The sequence below is a fragment of the Xenopus tropicalis genome, chromosome 1 (assembly GCF_000004195.4).
Source record: "Xenopus tropicalis strain Nigerian chromosome 1, UCB_Xtro_10.0, whole genome shotgun sequence".
NCBI classification, from domain to species: domain Eukaryota; kingdom Metazoa; phylum Chordata; class Amphibia; order Anura; family Pipidae; genus Xenopus; species Xenopus tropicalis.
In genome coordinates, this window is record NC_030677.2 from 107,276,669 (window position 1) to 107,296,199 (window position 19,531).

Sequence of the window (19,531 nt, forward strand, 5' to 3'; positions counted from 1 at the left end):
CACAGACCCTTATTCAGCATACATTTCATCAAGAATACAGGCTCACACAGGCACAACTGTCTTTGATAAAAGTTCTGCTTTGTTTGAGCTGAGCTCAGGAGAGAAATCAAAGGCTCATAATAGGCTAATGCATCCTGATTCCCCACACAGAAACATGTCCATGTTTAGAGGGTTATGGTTTTGCCAACCTTTATTTTATAAAGAGGTAGAGTTATGACCAGTAGGAATAGTAAGCGTTTTTGTAACAGCTCACTCTGGGAGTGAGAGGCAGTATCAGTTAATAGAGCAGCCACTGGCTCCAACAAGGAGGCCAGGAAGGGATAGTATCCTGTGGTGTCAATGCTGCCAGTATAGGGACTCAAGCGGTTAGAGTCAGGGATAGGAGATTCCTGGAATGTGGGACCACTGTGAGCTTTACCTAGCGCTGGGGATCACCATGGCAGTGATTACTACCTCTGGAGTGTTGCGAACACTAAAGCTGAAACATCATAAGGTAGTTGAAGTAACAGTGTGGTGATTGATGTTTATACCATCCGATCAGCGCAAGAGAATGTGAATCAGTTCCATCAATGAAGAGTTTTCATTTGTTTTAAGACCCACTGGAGTTAGATACATAGATAAGTAGTTAATCCTTCCTCCAACAGTACAGCAAGGGCCTACCTGAAAGGAAATAATTCATTTAACCCATTCTTTACTGGGAGTTTTAGAAAAGTGTGACTTGCCCGGCCAAGTTCAAGGTAACCCTTCTGGGGTAATTCAAAGTGTAAGGTACTCCATTTTCAAAATAGCACATTACACATGCGTATAGCCGGGGCTGGAATTCAAAATGGGCCCTAGCATGCCAAGTACACAGAGGTGCACTAAACTGTGCAGCTGCTCCAGTCCGGAGATTGTGGCTAGCCTCTGAAGCTTTTCGTTAAGGTTGTGCATGCGCAGTAGCATGCACAGTTATTATTTAGCATTCCTAGAAATCACTCACATATTCAGGCTGACTCCTCTGGTTCTCGCTTGGCAAAGTTTTCAGTCTTGACTTTTGGCTTCTTCCAAAAAAGGTACAGACCTTGCTTGGCTTTTGGATTGATAAGCAACAAACAGGCTGGTTATTTGAATTACGGTTGCCTCTCAACCCTTAGGCTTAATTCCTGGTGGACTGATTTCCTGGTGATGGATTCCCATTGGACTGCTCCAGTTAAGTTGTTCTGGTTTCTGCTAAGAATTTCTTTGTTAACCCTTGCTGTCTATACCCCTGCAAAGACTTGCTTAGTTGCATTTGTTGGCTGTCTCCCTGCAAAGGTAGTTGTTAACCCTTGCTGGCTATATGCAAAGATCTGGGTACTGATACTTGCTGGCTGTCTCCCCACAAAAACTCTGGTTATTAACACTTGCTGGCTATACCCCTGCATATGCTTTGGTTATCTCCCTGCACGAACTTAGTTATTATCCCTTGCTAAATATACCCTTTGCAAAGACTCCCTCGATATTACTACTTACCTGTTATCCTAACACAATTACCCAACTTTTGTGCCAGGTACCAGTGTACCATCTGCCTCACTTGGGCCACATAGGTTGCCAAAGCATTTCCAGGCACCATCTGCCTCACTCAACAGGCTCATCTGCTTTCAGTGCTTAGATGTGCCTGTGGTACAGCCCCATTAGGAAGAATTGGATGTGTTTCTTGCTGTGCTTGCTTGCCGTGGAATACAGAAAGTCACGCAGAGGAGCATAGGAAAAAACGCTCTGCAGTACAAGCCCTTATGCCAATTTGTTGCAAAAATTATTCTTATTCATTGCATATACATTGTGATCCAATATAGGTTTTGCTTCCAACTTTATCAAGCTTTATTAAGGTACTTCCTTAGCATTTGTACAAGACTTAAAGGGGACCTGTCACCCTAAGAAAAAACTCCAAATTATTTTCTATCATGTTAATTGAGCAAAATAAACTTCATTTACACTATACGGAAAGTATAAATCTTGTTTCCTTCAGTCTTGGAACTATTCAATCACAGCAAGCAGGCAGCTACCATTTTGTGGAAACTGATAGTAAGGCAAGCTTTGCATCACACCAAAATCTTGTTGGGGGACCAGATGCCCATACCCATGCGCTGGCTACATAATTAGATGATGGGGACGGAGGGAAAAAGGGTGAAGTGCAGTGACATCTAGGAAGTGCTGAATGGAAAGCTAAAGGTATTATCTGCCCCGCCTCTATGCCTAAGGCATAGAGCCCGCCTCAGGCAATATATGATTGACATCTGGGATTTTTAAATGCCTTTATAATGGGTTTGGATGTGTTATTTAAAAAAAAAGGAATTTGGGTTTCATGTTTACCTTGAAAAGGACTTTTATTATTCAGCTTTTTATGTCTGGGTGACAGGTCCGCTTTAAGGGTAATGACACACGGAGCATGTTCTCAGCATGCTGAGAAACACTTGCCGAGAATACGCTACATACGCTTAAAAATGCTCCTACCTGTGCCTGCATGCGATAGCATTGAATACGCTCGGATGCAGGCACATATAGGTGATATCCACCAAAAATGCATGTGCCTGCACCCGAGAGTGTTCAATGCTATCGGGTGCAGGCACAGATAGGAGCATTTTTAAGCCTATGTAGTGTATTCTTGGCAAGCGGTTTTTGGCTTGCTGAAAATATGCTCCATACACTACATGTGGCATTAGCCTTAGTTTCAGTAAAGATGGTTTGTGTGCTTTTTTCAGATAGCATGTAATTTTACCATCCTACCAACAGATGTCCTTATATTCCCTAGCTTCTTTTGAGAAATAATTATTAGTGATGAGCGAAAAAATCCGCCAATGGTGAAATTCGCCACAAATCCATGCCAGACAACTTATTTTGCCCATCACTAATGATTATCTTTAAACATTCTTTCTTGGGAAGTTTGAATTATTAATATAGAGAAGCATGTAGTCACAATACATGGGATATATAAAGCTATTTTTAAAACAAGAGTAAAGTATTCAATGGTCTGTTGGCTTAATTTTTTCCTTTTTGCTTCCTTTTTGTCATTCTGTATTTCTTTGTCTGGAGAAGTCATGTATTTGCTGTTAAGCTGTGTAACCTCTTTTTAGCTTTAATACAGACAAGACCAGCTAGAATGGTTATTGAGCATGGGGTACACTTGACTCTAACACACAGGATGTGCCTTCGCTATGTGAAAGGATCAAGGGGTAGTGCAACTACAACTCACATGCTGTGTGATAAAATAAGAAATTAAGAACAGCAGAAAGTTTTTGCAGCAAAATCAAACTGAAATTGTTATTGCCCAAGCCAATTGATCCACATGGAAATACTAGTCCTTAGTCCTAATAGACTACTGCAGCACAAATATGGCAGCCCCCTCATAGAGGAACATGGGGAATCCAACAGGGGACGTAAAAGCATTGGGCAAATATTTTTATGGCAAAATTATAACTCGCATGCAAAGACAATGTTATGATATATTTTTTTATATTTTTTTAATTTGAGGTGTCAGTATCTCTTTAAGTAACAATTGAACTCCTTAAGTTACAGTAACTTCCTTTACTGCATTTTTTGTATTTTGTTTACTGTAATTTGGATCTCCATACCTTAAGTCTACTAAAAAATCAATAAAACATTAATTAAACCCAATAGGATTGTTTTTCCTCCAATAAGGAATATTTATATCTTAGTTGGGATCAAGTACAAGGTACTGTTTTGTTATTACAGAGAAAAAGGAAATCAGTTTTAAAATTCTGAATAATTTGATTAAAATGGAGTCTATGGGCTAAACACTGTGATATCTGGACAGCAGTCTGTATGTATATTATTACTTTTAATTGAAATAAAAATATTGAAATAAAAAAAAAAAAAATGGAGTCTATGGGAGATGAGCTTTCTGTAATTCGGAGCTTTCTGGATAACGGGTTTCCAGATAAGGGATCCCATACCTGTATATTAAGATTCCTTTTCTGTAGCTTACACTCTGCTTCCATAAACTGTCAATTTGGTTTATGAAGTGGAAAAAAAGAAACTTTGGTTTTTATTTTACTTTTTGATTGTGTTCATTCTAAGATACAAATACAAATGTTAAATGTATTTTTATCTGGGGCTGTTGTCTCTTTAAATCACAAAGGTGTATAAAAACTTAAAAGTACGGTAGCAGAGAGGAAGAGCACGTGACCGGCACAGTTTCGCTTTGGCAAATATTTAACTGTCGCTTCTTGCTATTACACATCTCTGCAGAGCAGTGTTGTAACCTTCCCAAACTGAATGCTGGAAAACGAGAAACAAATATGGAGAATAATGAATAACTTGAACCATTTGGAACCTGGTCATTCTGAACACATCATAAAGACTGAACAGAAATTTCCCTTGTTTCTTTCCATAGCTGACTCAATCTAGGATTCAAATGTCCTCCGACGAAAACATCGTGGACTTCCAGGAGTGAGTATCATTATGTATAGAACTGAAATGACATAGAAATGCTATTTCAAGTAAATTATACCTGTGGCTTTCTACTTTGTTTAATTAGTGTCAAGTAAGGGCTCTGTGTAATGTTGTGTTCCATCTGAGTAGCACCGGAACCTCACAGTTTATTAACCTTATTGCTTCATCAAGCATGGTGTGCAGTGACATCGTTTCTGTTTGAAATTGTGCTTTATTCCACATGCACCATGCAAACATCTGTACAGCTAATTGTTCCAGGGTTAGGGTGAAGACACACAGAGCTACTAGTAGCAGCTACTTGTTGTGGCTACTAAAAGAGACCATACAGATCAGTTACTGATAACTGTCTCTACATGTGTTTTAGCAGAGGCAATTCTCATTATTGTCTATGGCAAGGTATTTTATTTACAAATTTTCATGTGAAACGTGGGTGCTGCGCCCTGTTTTGATACGACTGTTCCTATTTTGCAGCTACCATACCCTTTTTGATGCTATGCCCTGCTTATTGGGTGGGATGCACACCCATCCTGTAGAAACCAGATACACAATGTAGTTTTGTCCTGATTTCTGCACAACCACATAGCACAGCTGTACTGATTCCATTGTGGGTTAAGTCAACCAACATGTTTTACAAACACAATCTTCTTTTTATTAACCACTTGTTGAAGTTAGACCTAAATTAGTTAATTTGAGTTGAAAAAAGACAATTGTTCAACCCCTCCAGATGATCCTCCAATAAATATGTACACATACTTATACAGACCTACAGTATCTATATACTCACATATACTGCATAAACTTTAAATACCAATACTGTATACCTATACTAAACTAGCTATAGATCTTAAGATCCTAATAGCCTGGGATATTATACTTGTTCATGAAATTCCAACTCAATTTTTAAAGGTGAAGTTAAATACATAAGTCAAATATTTTACACACATATATATTTATATATAAATATATAATTTGACACATTAACTTATGTACGGGTATGGGATCCCTTATCCGGAAACCCGTTATCCAGAAAGATCCGAATTACGGAAAGCCCGTCGCCCATAGACTCCATTTTAATCAAATAATTCAGAATTTTAAAACTGATTTCCCTTTTCTCTGTAGTAATAAAACAGTATCTTGTAATTGATCCCAACTAAGATACAAATAATCCTTATTGGATGCAAAACAATCCTATTGGATTTAATTGCAGTTTTATTGATTCTTTGGTAGACTTAAGATATGGAGATCCAAATTACGGAAATACCCCTTATCCGGAATACCCTTGGTCCCGAGCATTCTGGATAACGGGTCCTATACCTGTACTATACTTTTTGCAACTATAAAACACTAAAGAAATGAAGGTGATTCTGGGGGAAATTGTTTGTAGGTTAATATGTTTGAATTTAATTGTTAATTGGGCAAATTGTTTAGTGCATTTAGTGCATTGATTTAGTGCATTTCTGTGAAAATCTGTGCTTTTAAGGTGTAAAAGCAAGAATGTATAGTCAGTAATTATCACCTATGGACTGGTAAAGAAAATAGTTTAGTAATAATAACATTTTTTCTTTTTCTCTCATGATTTGCCTATAAGGCATGCGATGCATTAGGCTGTGCCTCCTTCCTACCAGATTCTGTATTCCTGGTGTATTCCCCCGGCTGCCAGAAATGTTAAGGGTCCAACTAACTATACTTTGCATTGCATAGAGAAATGTATTTTTCTCTGTATGTATTAATATTGATGTTGCCAAAATGTAAAACAATATCAGATTCCAATACAACAGTGTGCAAAGATGCCAGAATGCCATGAGCGGTGGGTGGTAGTACATATACTAGCATCTGCAGAGTTCAAAGAAACATGCTGTAGGAACTACCAAACTATCTGCCAATATTTACTCACATGCTCACCTTATGAAAGCAGGAATCATACCAGCCTTCCTAGACTTTAACCTGTGCACAGGTGTCATACAGACTACCTTACCCTGAATATACATTTGGTATGGTAAAAATGGTAAACTGGATTCCCCCACAGGGAATTTCTTCTGCATCAGGGTATCTGCCCCTCCCCCACCCTGATGGTGGCCCTGACAGTCTGTAATTCCTGACTATTAAGTTCCTGTGATACAGTACTTATAAACTACTTTAGCTATTTGTATATGCACTGCTGAAAATCCATATCACTTAAATAATGATTAAACTGAATAATTATTAAAATAACAACCTTTATTGCACTTTTAATCCATCATCCCAGTATTGGGAAATGTTCAAAATCCAGTACCAGTCTACTACGATTACACTGAATCCAACAAACTCCACTCCAGATCTTAGAGTTTGTTGAATTTGTCACTGGTTGTGGGCTCCCCACCTCCTTTCTTCAGAAACCAGATGTTTAGGAAGCGTGAGAGACTTTTAACTCTAAAACTCCCTTAGCTGTTAAGCCTCTGGTCCCAGGCTCCAAATTGGAGATTCCACAGTTGTTTAAAAGTAATACCTAAAATTCTTGTTTTCACATGATATACATACATTAGGGTTGATTCTCTAAAGCGCGAAAAAACGTGCACTATTTATAGCATGCGTTAAAAATGTTATGAATGTAGGAACTCACATTTTGATAAATTGCCCCTAAGTGTGCTGGCTTCCAAATGTATGAACCTTAAACACCTATCCCGTGTTTCCCTGGTTACAATATATGAAATCTCTACATGGTATACATAGTGTATTTTTTCTTAAAAGCTCCTGAACACTTCTGGCATTTGGTAATGTTCTAACGGAAACCAGAAGGAAGGAAGAAGTTCAAGGCAATACCATGATTAAAGGCCATAAATTAACAGACCAAGAGAATTTCATGTAGGCAAGAGTTATATAATGGTACTAAATGTTCATAAGGGTTTATTTTAAGGGCAATGATACACAGTACATTTTTTCACACATAGAAAATGCAATCTGGAAAACACCTCTGCTAAAACACTCAAACCAAAAATGCACCGTATGTCATTGCCCTTACAGTAGTGTAACAAAAATTGCCTCAGTATTTACCAAGATAAGAGATAATTAAGCCCACAGTAAGGACATATAGGCACCTCCCAGAATTTTGACCTTTAGTTTATTATACTAAAATATACAGTTTATGAGAAATTTTCTTAGGACAGTGCTGTCCAACATCCGTGATACCAAGAGGCAGAATTTTTATGGCCTACGTGGTGAGGACGGATAATAGAAGCCAGTTTTGGCCACTTTAAAACCACACTTTTTTAAAACCACACCCACTTCAGACCACACCCATATTATCACAAGAGCTTTTAATTAATGATGATAGCACAACAAAAACCCAAATTGTTGGTGCTCACTGCAAGGATATTACCCAACACTGATATGTGAAAGAAACTGATTAAATCATATTAAGCCAGACTCTTAAATCCATATATCCTCCTCCCATATGGATAGCAAAGCAACCCCCAGCACATAATTATACACTTTAGGGAGCCCCTAACAACTGTGGCACACATAGGGAGGGTAGGACAGGCAGAATATGGCACACACAGGCAGCATAAGGCTGGCAGAGTCTGGCACACACAGGCAGCATGGGGCAGGCAGACTATGGCACACACAGGCAGCATAGGGCAGGCAGAGTCTGGCACACACAGGCAGCATAGGGCAGGCAGAGTCTGGCACACACAGGCAGCATAGGGCAGGCAGAGTATGGCACACACAGGCAGCATAGGGCAGGCAGAGTATGGCACACACAGGCAGCATAGGGCAGGCAGAGTATGGCACACAGGCAGCATGGGGCAGGCAGACTATGGCATACAAAGGCAGCAAGGGCAGGCAGAGTATGGCACACACAGGCGGCATAGGGCAGGCAGAGTCTGGCACACACAGGCAGCATAGGGCAGGCAGAGTATGGCACACACAGGCAGCATAGGGCAGGCAGAGTATGGCACACACAGGCAGCATAGGGCAGGCTGAGAATGGCACACACAGGCAGCATAGGGCAGGCAGAGTATGGCACACACAAGCAGGGTAGGGCAGGGAGCATATGGTACACACAGACAAGGTGGAGCAGGGAGAGTATGGCACACACAAACAGGGAAGAGCAGGGCAGGCAGAATAGAGAAGGAGACAGGGAAACCTATCATACTGCAGTACATACAGTAACACAATGACACAGTTCTGCTCCTACAGTCTGTCGTAAGTTGTAATCAGTAGAACAATGTGGGCGCTTACAGTCTGAGTTGTGAACAATGCAGGGTCTCACAAGTGAGAGCAATGCAGGGCTTACAGCCTGAATCTGAGGTGTGAACAATGTGAGGGGGGCAGTCTGATACCATTTAAAGCTTACACAAGGGTAAGCAGTCAGCAGACAGATGGGGGGCACATAAAAGGGGGCTGTGGGCTGCATCTAGACAGCAGGTGGCCAATTGGATTAGGAAAAACAAAAGAGTATATGCTACTTTAAAATAAAATAAAGGTAATTTAAGGTGCCTTACGGTGCCATACATGCCCACATTTACTTTAGCAGTTTGGTTAATTTTGATTAATCTGTTGGGTTTGTATGGCATTGTACACAGCTGGCTTTTAAAACATCTTGCAGTATAGCCAATTGTCACAATAACTGGGCTGCAAGGTTGGGTAAATTCTAGTTGTAGTAATCCTTACTGTGCATATACCATTACTTCTCCGGGAAACCTTGTGGTTCTTAGTAAAACCTTACTTACCTCCAGTATGCAGTGCAGTTTTGGGATCCAGTTCCTAAGAGAGGCATCTTAATAGGGTGCAGAGACGTGCAACTAAACTGATAAAGCAAATGGATCAGTTTAACTATAAGGAAAGATTGGCAAAGTTGGGTGTTGTTGCCAATGGACAAATCTTTTTCAAAAGTTAAGCAGACTCCCATTCACGAAAGTTCCCCTTTAGCTATGTAACCTTGTGTATCATCATTTTTTAACACCCTGTTTTTCACTTTATTTTAGGGACAAAATGGAAAATTCCACCTGCACAAAATATGTAGATATGGAATTGTTCCTGCATTGCTCACTTGTTCCCTCCGTGAGTATCATAATACAAATGACTACTGAAATATGGTTTGTTTTTAAGAGGCTGACACAGCTTTTAGGAAACCCATTTAAGAGTCTTAGGAAGATGTACCTAAAGACATATGTATATATGTATGTAAACATATTCTTTCAAATAAGTATGGAGCACCAGAATGAAAAAATATGAACAAATACACAGGTTCCTTAATCCAGTAAGGTAAATAATTGTATCAATCCCTAAATGGGATTTTTGTGTGTTAGCACAAAATGATCAGGCCAATTTGCCTTCAACTTGGGTGGACAAACTGCCTTCCTTGTGGTTCTGTGTCTTAACAGGAGACTTTTTTTAGGTTCAAGCCTCATTTTGTTATGCTGCATCTGGTTATCCTCTTCTCCCTCCTTCCAGCCCATAAAATAATTGGAGATTCGTAAATAATTCTCAGAACAATCACTAGGCCCAGGGCCATAGTGTATAAGGGTATACATTCAAGGGTACTAATAGAGCTTATATCTGTAATTGCTAAACCTCTTTACTTAATTTTTCAGGATACTAGAGATGTTGCATAGTGTCAAGAGATTAGCAAATTGCTAATGTGGTGCTATAATTCTATAGACCTGTTAGTTTGATATTAGCAGTACAAAAGCTTTTGAAGGGGGTAATAAGAAAATACAGCAAATCACGATACTCTGAGTTTGTGCCAGCATGCTTTTATACACATTAGTTCTTATGCATTTTAGCTCTTGGCACACTTATCTACTTTCTTTTAATGAGGAGTTGAGAGTAAACCTAGACTCAGTGTCAGTGGATGTGATCTAATCAGACTTAAAGTGCTAAAGCATTTGATACCATATCACACAGAAGGTTATTGATTACAGTAAATAAAGGAAAATTGGCCTGAACATAATATTTGTAGAGAACTGGCTAAAGGATAGATTAGAGTGCACCAATGTTGATAGTGGAAAACACTTGATAAAGGGCACGTCGTGTATGGCATAAAAATAAAAGCATTTTTTTTGTAGAAATTCACGAATTGCATTTTGTCTCGTGCTCCCCCCTGTATATATTTTTTGATTTAATACCGCAGGGGTCTGTCCTTGGTGCTTTTCTTTTTAATTTGTTTATTAATTACCTTAAAGTGAGTATTGTAAGTACTGTCGCTAAGTGTGCCGATGATACTGATGAACTATAAATTCCATGCAGGATGTTGCAGAGAGATCTGACTAAATTGGAGAACTGGAAAGCAACTGGCAAATGAGGTTATGTGTTGATAAATGCAGGCCCGGATTTGTGGAGAGGCCACAAAGGCCCGGGCCTAGGGCGGCAGAAGTTTAGGGGTGGCATGCCGCCCCGCCGCAAGAACATTTTTAAATTTTGCTCCGATACGGAGCAGTCGGGACCTCTCCCCACTGCTCCGTATGGGAGTTAAAAAGAGCGTTCGCGCATGCGCAATGAGGAGCTGGCGCTTTGCGCATGCGCACTGGGGTGCGCGTTTGCGCATGTGCATGGGGGACTCCCACAGGGGCGGCCTCGGGGCGCACCGGATAGAAATCCGGCCCTGGATAAATGCAAGGTTATGCACTTCAGTAGAAATGAATACAATAAGGTTATGAACTAAATGGTAGTGCATTGGGGGAATGCTATATTGAGAATGATTTAGCAAACTGTGTTTCACCTGGCACCTAAAACAAATAAAATGCTGTTTTGCGTAAAAATGGCTATTAATTTAAAGGATGATAGAATTAGTGGCTTTATTGGGCAACTTGAAATATCATTAATGCTGTAGTTTCCTCCCTTAAACTTTCATACATACTGTTTATTTCAAGATATAAAATGATGAAGCTAAAGGCAAGCAGGGGCCCTCCAGGTGGAAGCTCGACTTCACCAGCAGCTATAGGACCATATGTGTGTGTGGGATAGGGCATCAACCAAAGTTGTTATGAAGATTATAACCGCCTTTTCCATTTCTATTTTTCATTTCTTTCTTATTAAACTGTATTCTTTCAGTTTTTCTCACAAGGGCAGGGGTTAAACATATTAGTATCATTTTAAGGAGACATAGAAAAGCTATAACTTTTGTCATATTGTTTGCTTTTTAAATGGTAATGCATATCTTGCAAATAAGGGCTAGTAACTCCCCCTTAAAGCAATGTGCTCAATATAGTCTTATCTTACTGCAGTGCTTGTGTGGCATTAAAGGTCCCCATACATGGGCCGATTCTGGCTGCCAATATCGGTCCCTTAGACCGATTCAGCAGCTAATCGGCCCGTGTATGGGCACTACCGACAGGCCTGCCCAACTGATATCTGGCCTGAAATCGGCCAGATCTCGATCGGGCAGGTTAAAAAATTTAGCCGGTTCAGGGACCACATCAGCTCGTTGATGCGGTCCCCGGACCAACTTTCCCTATACCCAACGTTATAATTCGATCGTTTGGCCCCAGTAGGTGGGGGATATCGGGAGAAGATCCACTCGCTTGGCGATCGGCCCGTGTATGGGGACCTTTAACCTCCGCACCGCCATACAGAGAAAAACAAAGGGTACACAATCAGCACAGTAATCCTGCACACTTATTTGTTAAGGCTATTCTAAATGTAAAAATGCTGTTTTGAGAGAAAAGTGGATATACTAAGCCAATAAGAAAACTATTGCCACTTTTCATGTGTGTAAGGGATTAAGCATATTTCTTATTGCTTTCCTTCCTGCTGCAGGATAGCCTGTATAATGTGTATTGCTCAATATTATTATTGGCTGCTCTGGGTATTGTATTACAGGTCTAACTAGGTTAAGTAACTTGCCTGTCTCATGCAATCTTAGGGTAAAGCAGTTTTTGAGTGTGTGAGCTAGCCCACAAATTATAAGATGGATCACACCAATTTTTTACTTTGGGCCTTACATAATACACAGGAGGGCCTTGAGGTCATTCTCTCTGGTGGGTCCCACTCTGACACTGCACTAACATTCTATACAAATATAGCATTTTAACATATCACTACCTCCACAAATAGCATTTGAGGAGGTAGTGATCACTACCTACCTCTAAATCTGCTTTTGCTTTCATATAAACTGCCCCCAAATTGTAAATAACTTATTGGGCAGAATTTCCTAAAGTCCGGGTTGATGGTAATCAACCAGTCATTGTGGAACCTGTTTCCACATATACAGCAAAGATAGTGTATAGATGCCACATTAGAATAATTTGGTAAACTGGTTGTAGGTTGCCTTTTCCTGACATTTATCAAACATAGTCTAATTATGTGTTTGAAATGACCCACTGCAGGATTCTTCATTAGGTAAACAGGACAGATGCTGTAAGACAGACTAATAGGACACAGCTTGACTGTTTACAATAGGAAACAGTATGTCCACTGGGGATACATTTCAACAGCACCAACCAACTAGATTATTAGTGACCTCCTTGTCACTGTACTTGTGAAGAACTTTAAATGCCAGAGGCACAAAAACAGTATCAAGGGCCCACTGCTGCTTCCCTCTCCACCCCCAGTCACCGCCACTCCTGCGCTGCTTACTTACTGCAAAAAAAATAAAGATGACCGTGTGTTCCACTTTGTGCTGGGGTCATGACCAACAGATACTTGTCTTACTAATACATTTTCTGTTATCTACTTTTTGCTTCACATATCTACATAAGAATGTATCTATCAAGTTAACTGTATCTAAATGTAAATGGTGCATGTCAGCTCTGTGAATTGAAGGAAACAGAGCAAAAAAATCATAGTGTTTTTTTAATAGAATTTTACATGGGAATGTTATGAAGGAATGTGGTATTAAAAGGAAGTTACCAGTGGAAAAGTATGGGAGTATTGCTCCAAAGCACAGAAGAACAAAGAACTGCTTTTACAGCCAAACAGGTGGCTTTTCCCTAATGGGCAGGGTTGTTGTGATCAATGCTTGGGAACAGCATCCATACAAATGTGAAAAAAAATGGTACATAATTCCACTTAAAGAGCTGGGTGTTCTTCAGAAGAAGATAGTTTCATTCTCTTTTTATTATTCTGAGGTTCAGTGCCATACAAGGTTTAAAAGTATAACCTCAGCTGAGATACCTGACATCATAATAGTGGAGTCTGCATTGTGACTTGGCACACAAGACAGTTAGGGCTCTGGCACACGGGGAGATTAGTCACCCGCGACAAATCTCCCTGTTCGCGGGCGACTAATCTCCCCAAAATGCCATCCCACCAGCGAAAATGTAAATCGCCGATGGGATGGCATACGCGGCGCCGCGATTTCAGTGAAATCACAGAAGTTTCCTCTTGAGGCCTCTCTACATTTTCGCTGGTGGGATGGTAGTTCGGGGAGATTAGTCACCCGAGAACAGGGAGATTTGACGCGGGCGACTAATCTCCCCATGTGCCAGAGCCCTTAGGAGGCAATGTAGCTACCTAGCTTTGATAGCAAGGGGAAGAAAAACATCTAGCAGGAATGTGAAAAAGTTGATAAGATTATAGAAGACATTAATGATAGGCAAAATCCCTCAGTAAAGATAATAAACTCTGGCAGAGATGGGGACTTTAGATTGTAAACTTCACTGGGACAGGGACTGATGTGCATGATATATATAGTTACATAGGGTTGAAAAAAAGACCAGAGTCCATCAAGTTCAACCCATCCAAGCAAACCCAGCACACACAACCCACGCCTACCAATCTATACACTCACATACATAAACTATAAATACAACCACTAATACTAACTGTAGATATTAGTATCACAATAGCCTTGGATATTCTGATTGTTCAAGAACTCATCCAGACCCCTCTTAAAGGCATTAACAGAATCTGCCATTACCTCATCTCTAGGAAGGGCATTCCACAACCTATAATCTCTGTAAAGCGCTGTGTAAACGAAGGTTAATAATACACAGATGAGAGTGAACATAAAGCAGCAGGGATATAGAAAAACACAAGGAAGCTCACTGCTAGAGATAAGAATAATACATAAAGAACAAAAGAATAAACATTGATAATTTAAACTAGACTTAAGGTGGCCATACACGCTGCCGATATCGGACGACTCGCCGATCGGACAAGTTTGAAAATTTTGATCGGGCGCCATAGAAGGCGCCTGACCAAAATTCTCCCTTCAGAGCTGAATCGGCAGAAGGAGGTAGAAATCCTATTGTTTCTACCTCCTTACCTGCTGATTCAGCCCTGAATGGTGTGTGGCGGATCTTACGATGTTTCGTGCGACCGATGGTTGTATGAAACATCGTCGGATCGCCACGTGTATGGCCACCTTTATTATCCTGCAGAGTATAGTTGGTTGAAAATCACTGTGTACTTTTAGCCTAAGTTTCAAACGGAACTGTTAAAACTGCTAAATATTGTTGATGACTCTGCTGATACCCAGTGTTGGACTGAGCTGGTGGGACACAGGAAAATACCTGGTGCGCCTCTGGCTTAATGGGCCCCGCCGACCCAGGCCTGCTCATCTGTCCTGATTGTTCTCTCTGCTCCAATTGCAGCTGCAATGTTAAAGAGGAGAGAGCCAAAAGCTGAACGCTTCAGTCAGACCCCCTGTACCAGCAACATATAAAAGTCCCACTTTGTAACTGGGTGCTTCGTAGTGAGGCTAGGGCTTGAAAAACTGTGGTTATAGCTCATTGGTCAATTATTAAGAAAGAGGATAGGGTCGGCTATCGTCCGGATTGCTACAACCAAACAGTTGCGGCCTCCCATGCCAGGGTTCAGCCTTCGGTTGATTGTGTAGACCAGTGCTGTCCAACTTCTGTGGTGCCGAGGGCCGGAATTTCTCTAGCATACATAATGGAGGGCCGCTAATGAAAGCTGGTTTTGACCACTCCCCCTTTTAAACCACACTCACTTCAAACCAAACCCATGTTATCACAAGAGCTTTTAAGACCATGCCCACGTTAATGGTTGTAGCGCAGCAAAAATCCAAATGGTTGGTGCTCACTGCAGGGATATCAGCCTTCATTCAAATGTGAAAGAATTATATTATGTCATATTAATACATACCCTTAAATCTATATGCCTCTTCCTCCCCTGTGGGTAGCACAGCAACCCCCAGCACATAATTACGCACCTTAGGGACCATTTAATGGCTATATCCAACTGCTAACAAACTCCCAGAATAAACCCCTGCCAGGTTCACCTCCCAGAGGCAGCATAGGGCAGGCAGAGTATGGCACACACAAGCAGGGTAGGGCAGGCAGAGTATGGCACACACAGACAGGGTAGGGCAGGCAGAGTATGGCACACACAGACAGCATAGGGCAGGCAGAGTATGGCACACACAGGCAGCATTGGACAGGCATAGTATGGCACACACCGGCAGGGTAGGGAAGGCAGAGTATGGCACACATGGGCATTGGGCAGGCATAGTATGGCACACAGGCAGGGTAGGGCAGGGAGAATACGGCACACACAGGCAGCATAGGGCAGGCAGAGTATGGCTCACACAGGCAGCGTAGGGCAGGAAGAGTATGGCACACACTGGCAGGGTAGGGCAAGCAAAGTATGGCACACACAGGCAGCATAGGGCAGGCAAAGTATGGCACACACAGGCAGCATTAGGCAGGTAGATTATGGCACACACAGGCAGGGTAGGGCAGGCAGAGTATGGCACACACAGGCAGCATAGGGCAGCCAGAGTATGGCACACAAAGGCAGCATAGGGCAGGAAGAGTATGGAACACACAGGCAGTACTCTGCCTGTCCTATGCTGCCTGTGTGTGCCATACTCTGCCTGCCCTATGCTGCCTGTGTGTGCCATACTCTGTCTGCCCTACCCTGCCTTTGTGTGCCATACATACAGGCAGCATAGGGCAGGTAATACATACAGTGACACAATACTGGCACTGCTCCGTCTGAGGTATGAAGAAGTGAATAATGTGGGTGATTACAGCCTGAGCCTGAGGTGTGAACACTGCAGGGGGTGAACAATGCAGAAACTAAAAGGTGTGAACAGTACAGGGATTAAATGTTTAAACAATACAGAGGGATTACAGCCTGAATCTGAGGTGTGAGCAATGCAGGGGGCCAGTTAATCTCAGCACTGATACCATTTAAAGCTTACTCAAAGGTAAGACATCAAAGCAGCCAGACAGGTGGGGGGCCATACAGAGGGGGGTCGCCAGTTGGACAGCACTGGTGTAGACAAATTATTGGATGGAGCTGGGCCTGACGTAACTGTCTTGTTACAAATTGGTACTAGTTGGTACTAATGACACAATTAATGGTAAATGAAGGACCTTAGAGAGTGAGTTCAGGTATCGAGGGAAGATTAAAAAAAGGTCTTTCAATGGAGTACTGGGGTGAATTTTTCATGGGGTACATTCTATATAGCCATGACTGATTTCACCTCAATAAAAAGGGATATGCTGTGCTAGGGGAAAGAATGGCCAAGAGGCTTTAAGAGTATTTAAAGGGGTGGTTCACCATTAAGTTAACTTCTAGTATGTTATAGGATGGCCAATTTATAGCAACTTTTCAATTGGTCTGTTTTTTTTATAGTCTTTGAATTATTTGCCTTTTTCCAATTTTCAAATGGGGGTCACTGACCCCAGAAGCCAAAAAAACTATTGCTCTGTGAGGCTACAGTTTTACTGTTATTCCTACTTTTTATTACTTATTTTTCTATTTATTTCTGTTTTTCAGGTCATCTCCAATAAATATATCGGTCTCTCATTCAAACCACTCCCTGGTTGCTAAGGTAATTTGAACCCTAGCAACCAGATAACTGTTGAACAAAAATTAAAATAATTAATAAAACACAAATAATAAACAATTAAGATCAACTGTAAACTGTCTCAGAACCATACATAATACTAAAAATTATCTCAAAGGTGAACAACCCCTTTAAACTAGGCATTCGGGTGAGGGAGCGAGAGCATTTTGGGGATAGTGTAGATAGGGCTGTGGAATTAGAATTGAGGAGCAAGGGAGACACAAAGAATACATGTTCAGAAGATTTCACTATTGCAAAGAGATCTGTCTAACTGTAACTATAAATCCAAATCTCCAATGAATAATGTAAATATCAAACTAAAAAGTAGTAACGTCCACTTTCTGGTGAGTGCTGACCAATGCAAGGCAAAATGGGAGAGCTGAAATTGATTACATGTACAGAACATTATGATCAAACTGGCATTACTGAGACCTGGTCAGATAAAACATGTTACATGTCTGTGAATGTAAATGGTTACACCATTTTTTTAAGAGGGACATAATGTTAAAAAAGGGAGAGATGTCTGTCTTTATGTAAAGCCAGAATGAAAGCCATGCTACAAACTTTCCAGTGAGCAAAATAAAGCCCAGCTACTATTACAATGGAAGAGATTTTACAACTAGAACAAGATGTTATCATGACTGACTTCAATAATACAGACATTGACAGGTTAAGGGTTTTCAGGCTGGGCCAGGCAAATAAAATACGCAGGAGAGCTACAGAGGCTTCCAGGATATCTTCCTTTCAATAATCCCAACCCAGTCCCTGGCTGATATTTATTGTGTAGGGAAGGGTGTGGCAGGCATAGAAAAAGCAAAGAAGAGAAGGAGAAGAAACGCTACATTTTTAAACAATGGGCATTGTCTCAGCCAAGATTCCTGTTTGTATTTTCATGGCACTGCTGTTTATTTATGTATTCTTTGCTTTTGTGGTTTATTCTTAGGGCCAGTAAATATGCACCTATTGTTAGTGATTGCCATCTCCTAGTTCCCACATATGTAATACATGCTTTAAACTCACTCTGCTGTTATGCAAAAAAATCAGGACTTTCTAGCCTGCCAAGTAACTGATCAGTGTCAGCTCTTAGCACATTCTAGCAGTTGGATCATCCCCAATCCGAAGGGTTATGCTATACAGTAAAATTATTCTAAACAGTCCCCAGAATAACATACCTTTCTCCCTGCATGCAGATTTATTTTATTTTTCTATTACAAGCAGCTGAACTACAGCTCTTTTTCTGACCTCCTTGCCTTGTCTAGTGTGAAGCTCCGTCCCGCTTTCTGAGCACTCCTTCTCTCTCCAAATTTGATGACATCAAATAGGTACTTACTGTGCATGCCTGATTTTAATTGGAGCAGAGGCAATAAACGTGCCAACTAGGCATCTCTTTCAGGTCTTCATAGTCGGAGAGAGAAGGAGTGCTCAGAAAGCATGGACATGCAACGAGTGCTCAGAAAGTGCTCGACAAGGTTCTGTATCTGGAACGTATATGTTTCTGTTTTAACATAACATAATATCCATGGCACTAGCCCTTTCTAGACACCCTTTGCTACATGTTGCCTAAGGAGTTTATTACGTTGTTGCCGCTTCTCTCCTCCAAACAGTCTTTGTTGCAACGTATAAGTTTGTATGTTTCAATGACTACCAGGACAGGTGCATTTTCTTTATGCTTTTATCTTTATTTTTACTTTAACTTTGATATTTTGTTCTGTTTAACTTTTTTTGTTTTTTTGTTATTGTTGGTGATTGATGTCCCTGTACAGTGATGTAGGATGACGCAACCCCACTCCTTCCTGCCACAGAATGTTTTTAAGGCACTGTGTTGATTTATTAGTCACTTTGAAAAAGGCTAGAGTGTTAAGGTGGCCATACACGTGGTGATCTGACGATGTTTCGTGCGAAACATCGTCAGATGTGCCACACACCATTCAGGGCTGAATCGGCAGGTAAGGAGGTAGAAACAATAGGATTTCTACCTCCTTCTGCCGATTCAGCTCTGAAGGGAGATTTTGATCAGGTGCCTTCTATGGCGCCCGATCAAAATTTTCCAACTGGTCCGATCGGCGAGTCGGCCGATATCAGCAGGTTCCTGCGATATCGGTCGACTCGCCAACATACCATACACGCACCGAATATCGTACGAAACGAGGTTTCGTACGATATTATCGGTGCGTGTATGGCCACCTTTAGCCGAAACGTTAGTCTGCTTGCAATAAACACTATTTTTCATATATATATATGCACTGAGGTTTGTTTGGAAGGGTTGAACATGATGAACTTTGGTCTCTTTCCAACCCAAGGTACTGTAAATATGTAACATGACACAGTGACATGTGTATTGTGGACTGCCATAATAGTTCA

The 19,531-nt window shown here is 41.0% G+C and overlaps 1 protein-coding gene across 2 annotated transcripts in view; it reads left to right on the forward strand.

Moving 5' to 3' along the window:
* Positions 1-4,041: 4,041 nt before the first annotated feature.
* The window catches only part of stra6l.1 (stra6-like, gene 1), a 39,861-nt gene continuing 24,371 nt past the window's right edge, over positions 4,042-19,531 (forward strand). The window contains exons 1-2 of one of the 2 annotated variants that reach the window (XM_012955944.3): positions 4,042-4,428; positions 9,396-9,471. In XM_012955944.3, coding sequence (XP_012811398.1) covers positions 4,394-4,428; positions 9,396-9,471 — 111 coding nt within the window. In that variant the 5' untranslated portion in view covers positions 4,042-4,393. 2 annotated transcript variants of the gene reach the window in all.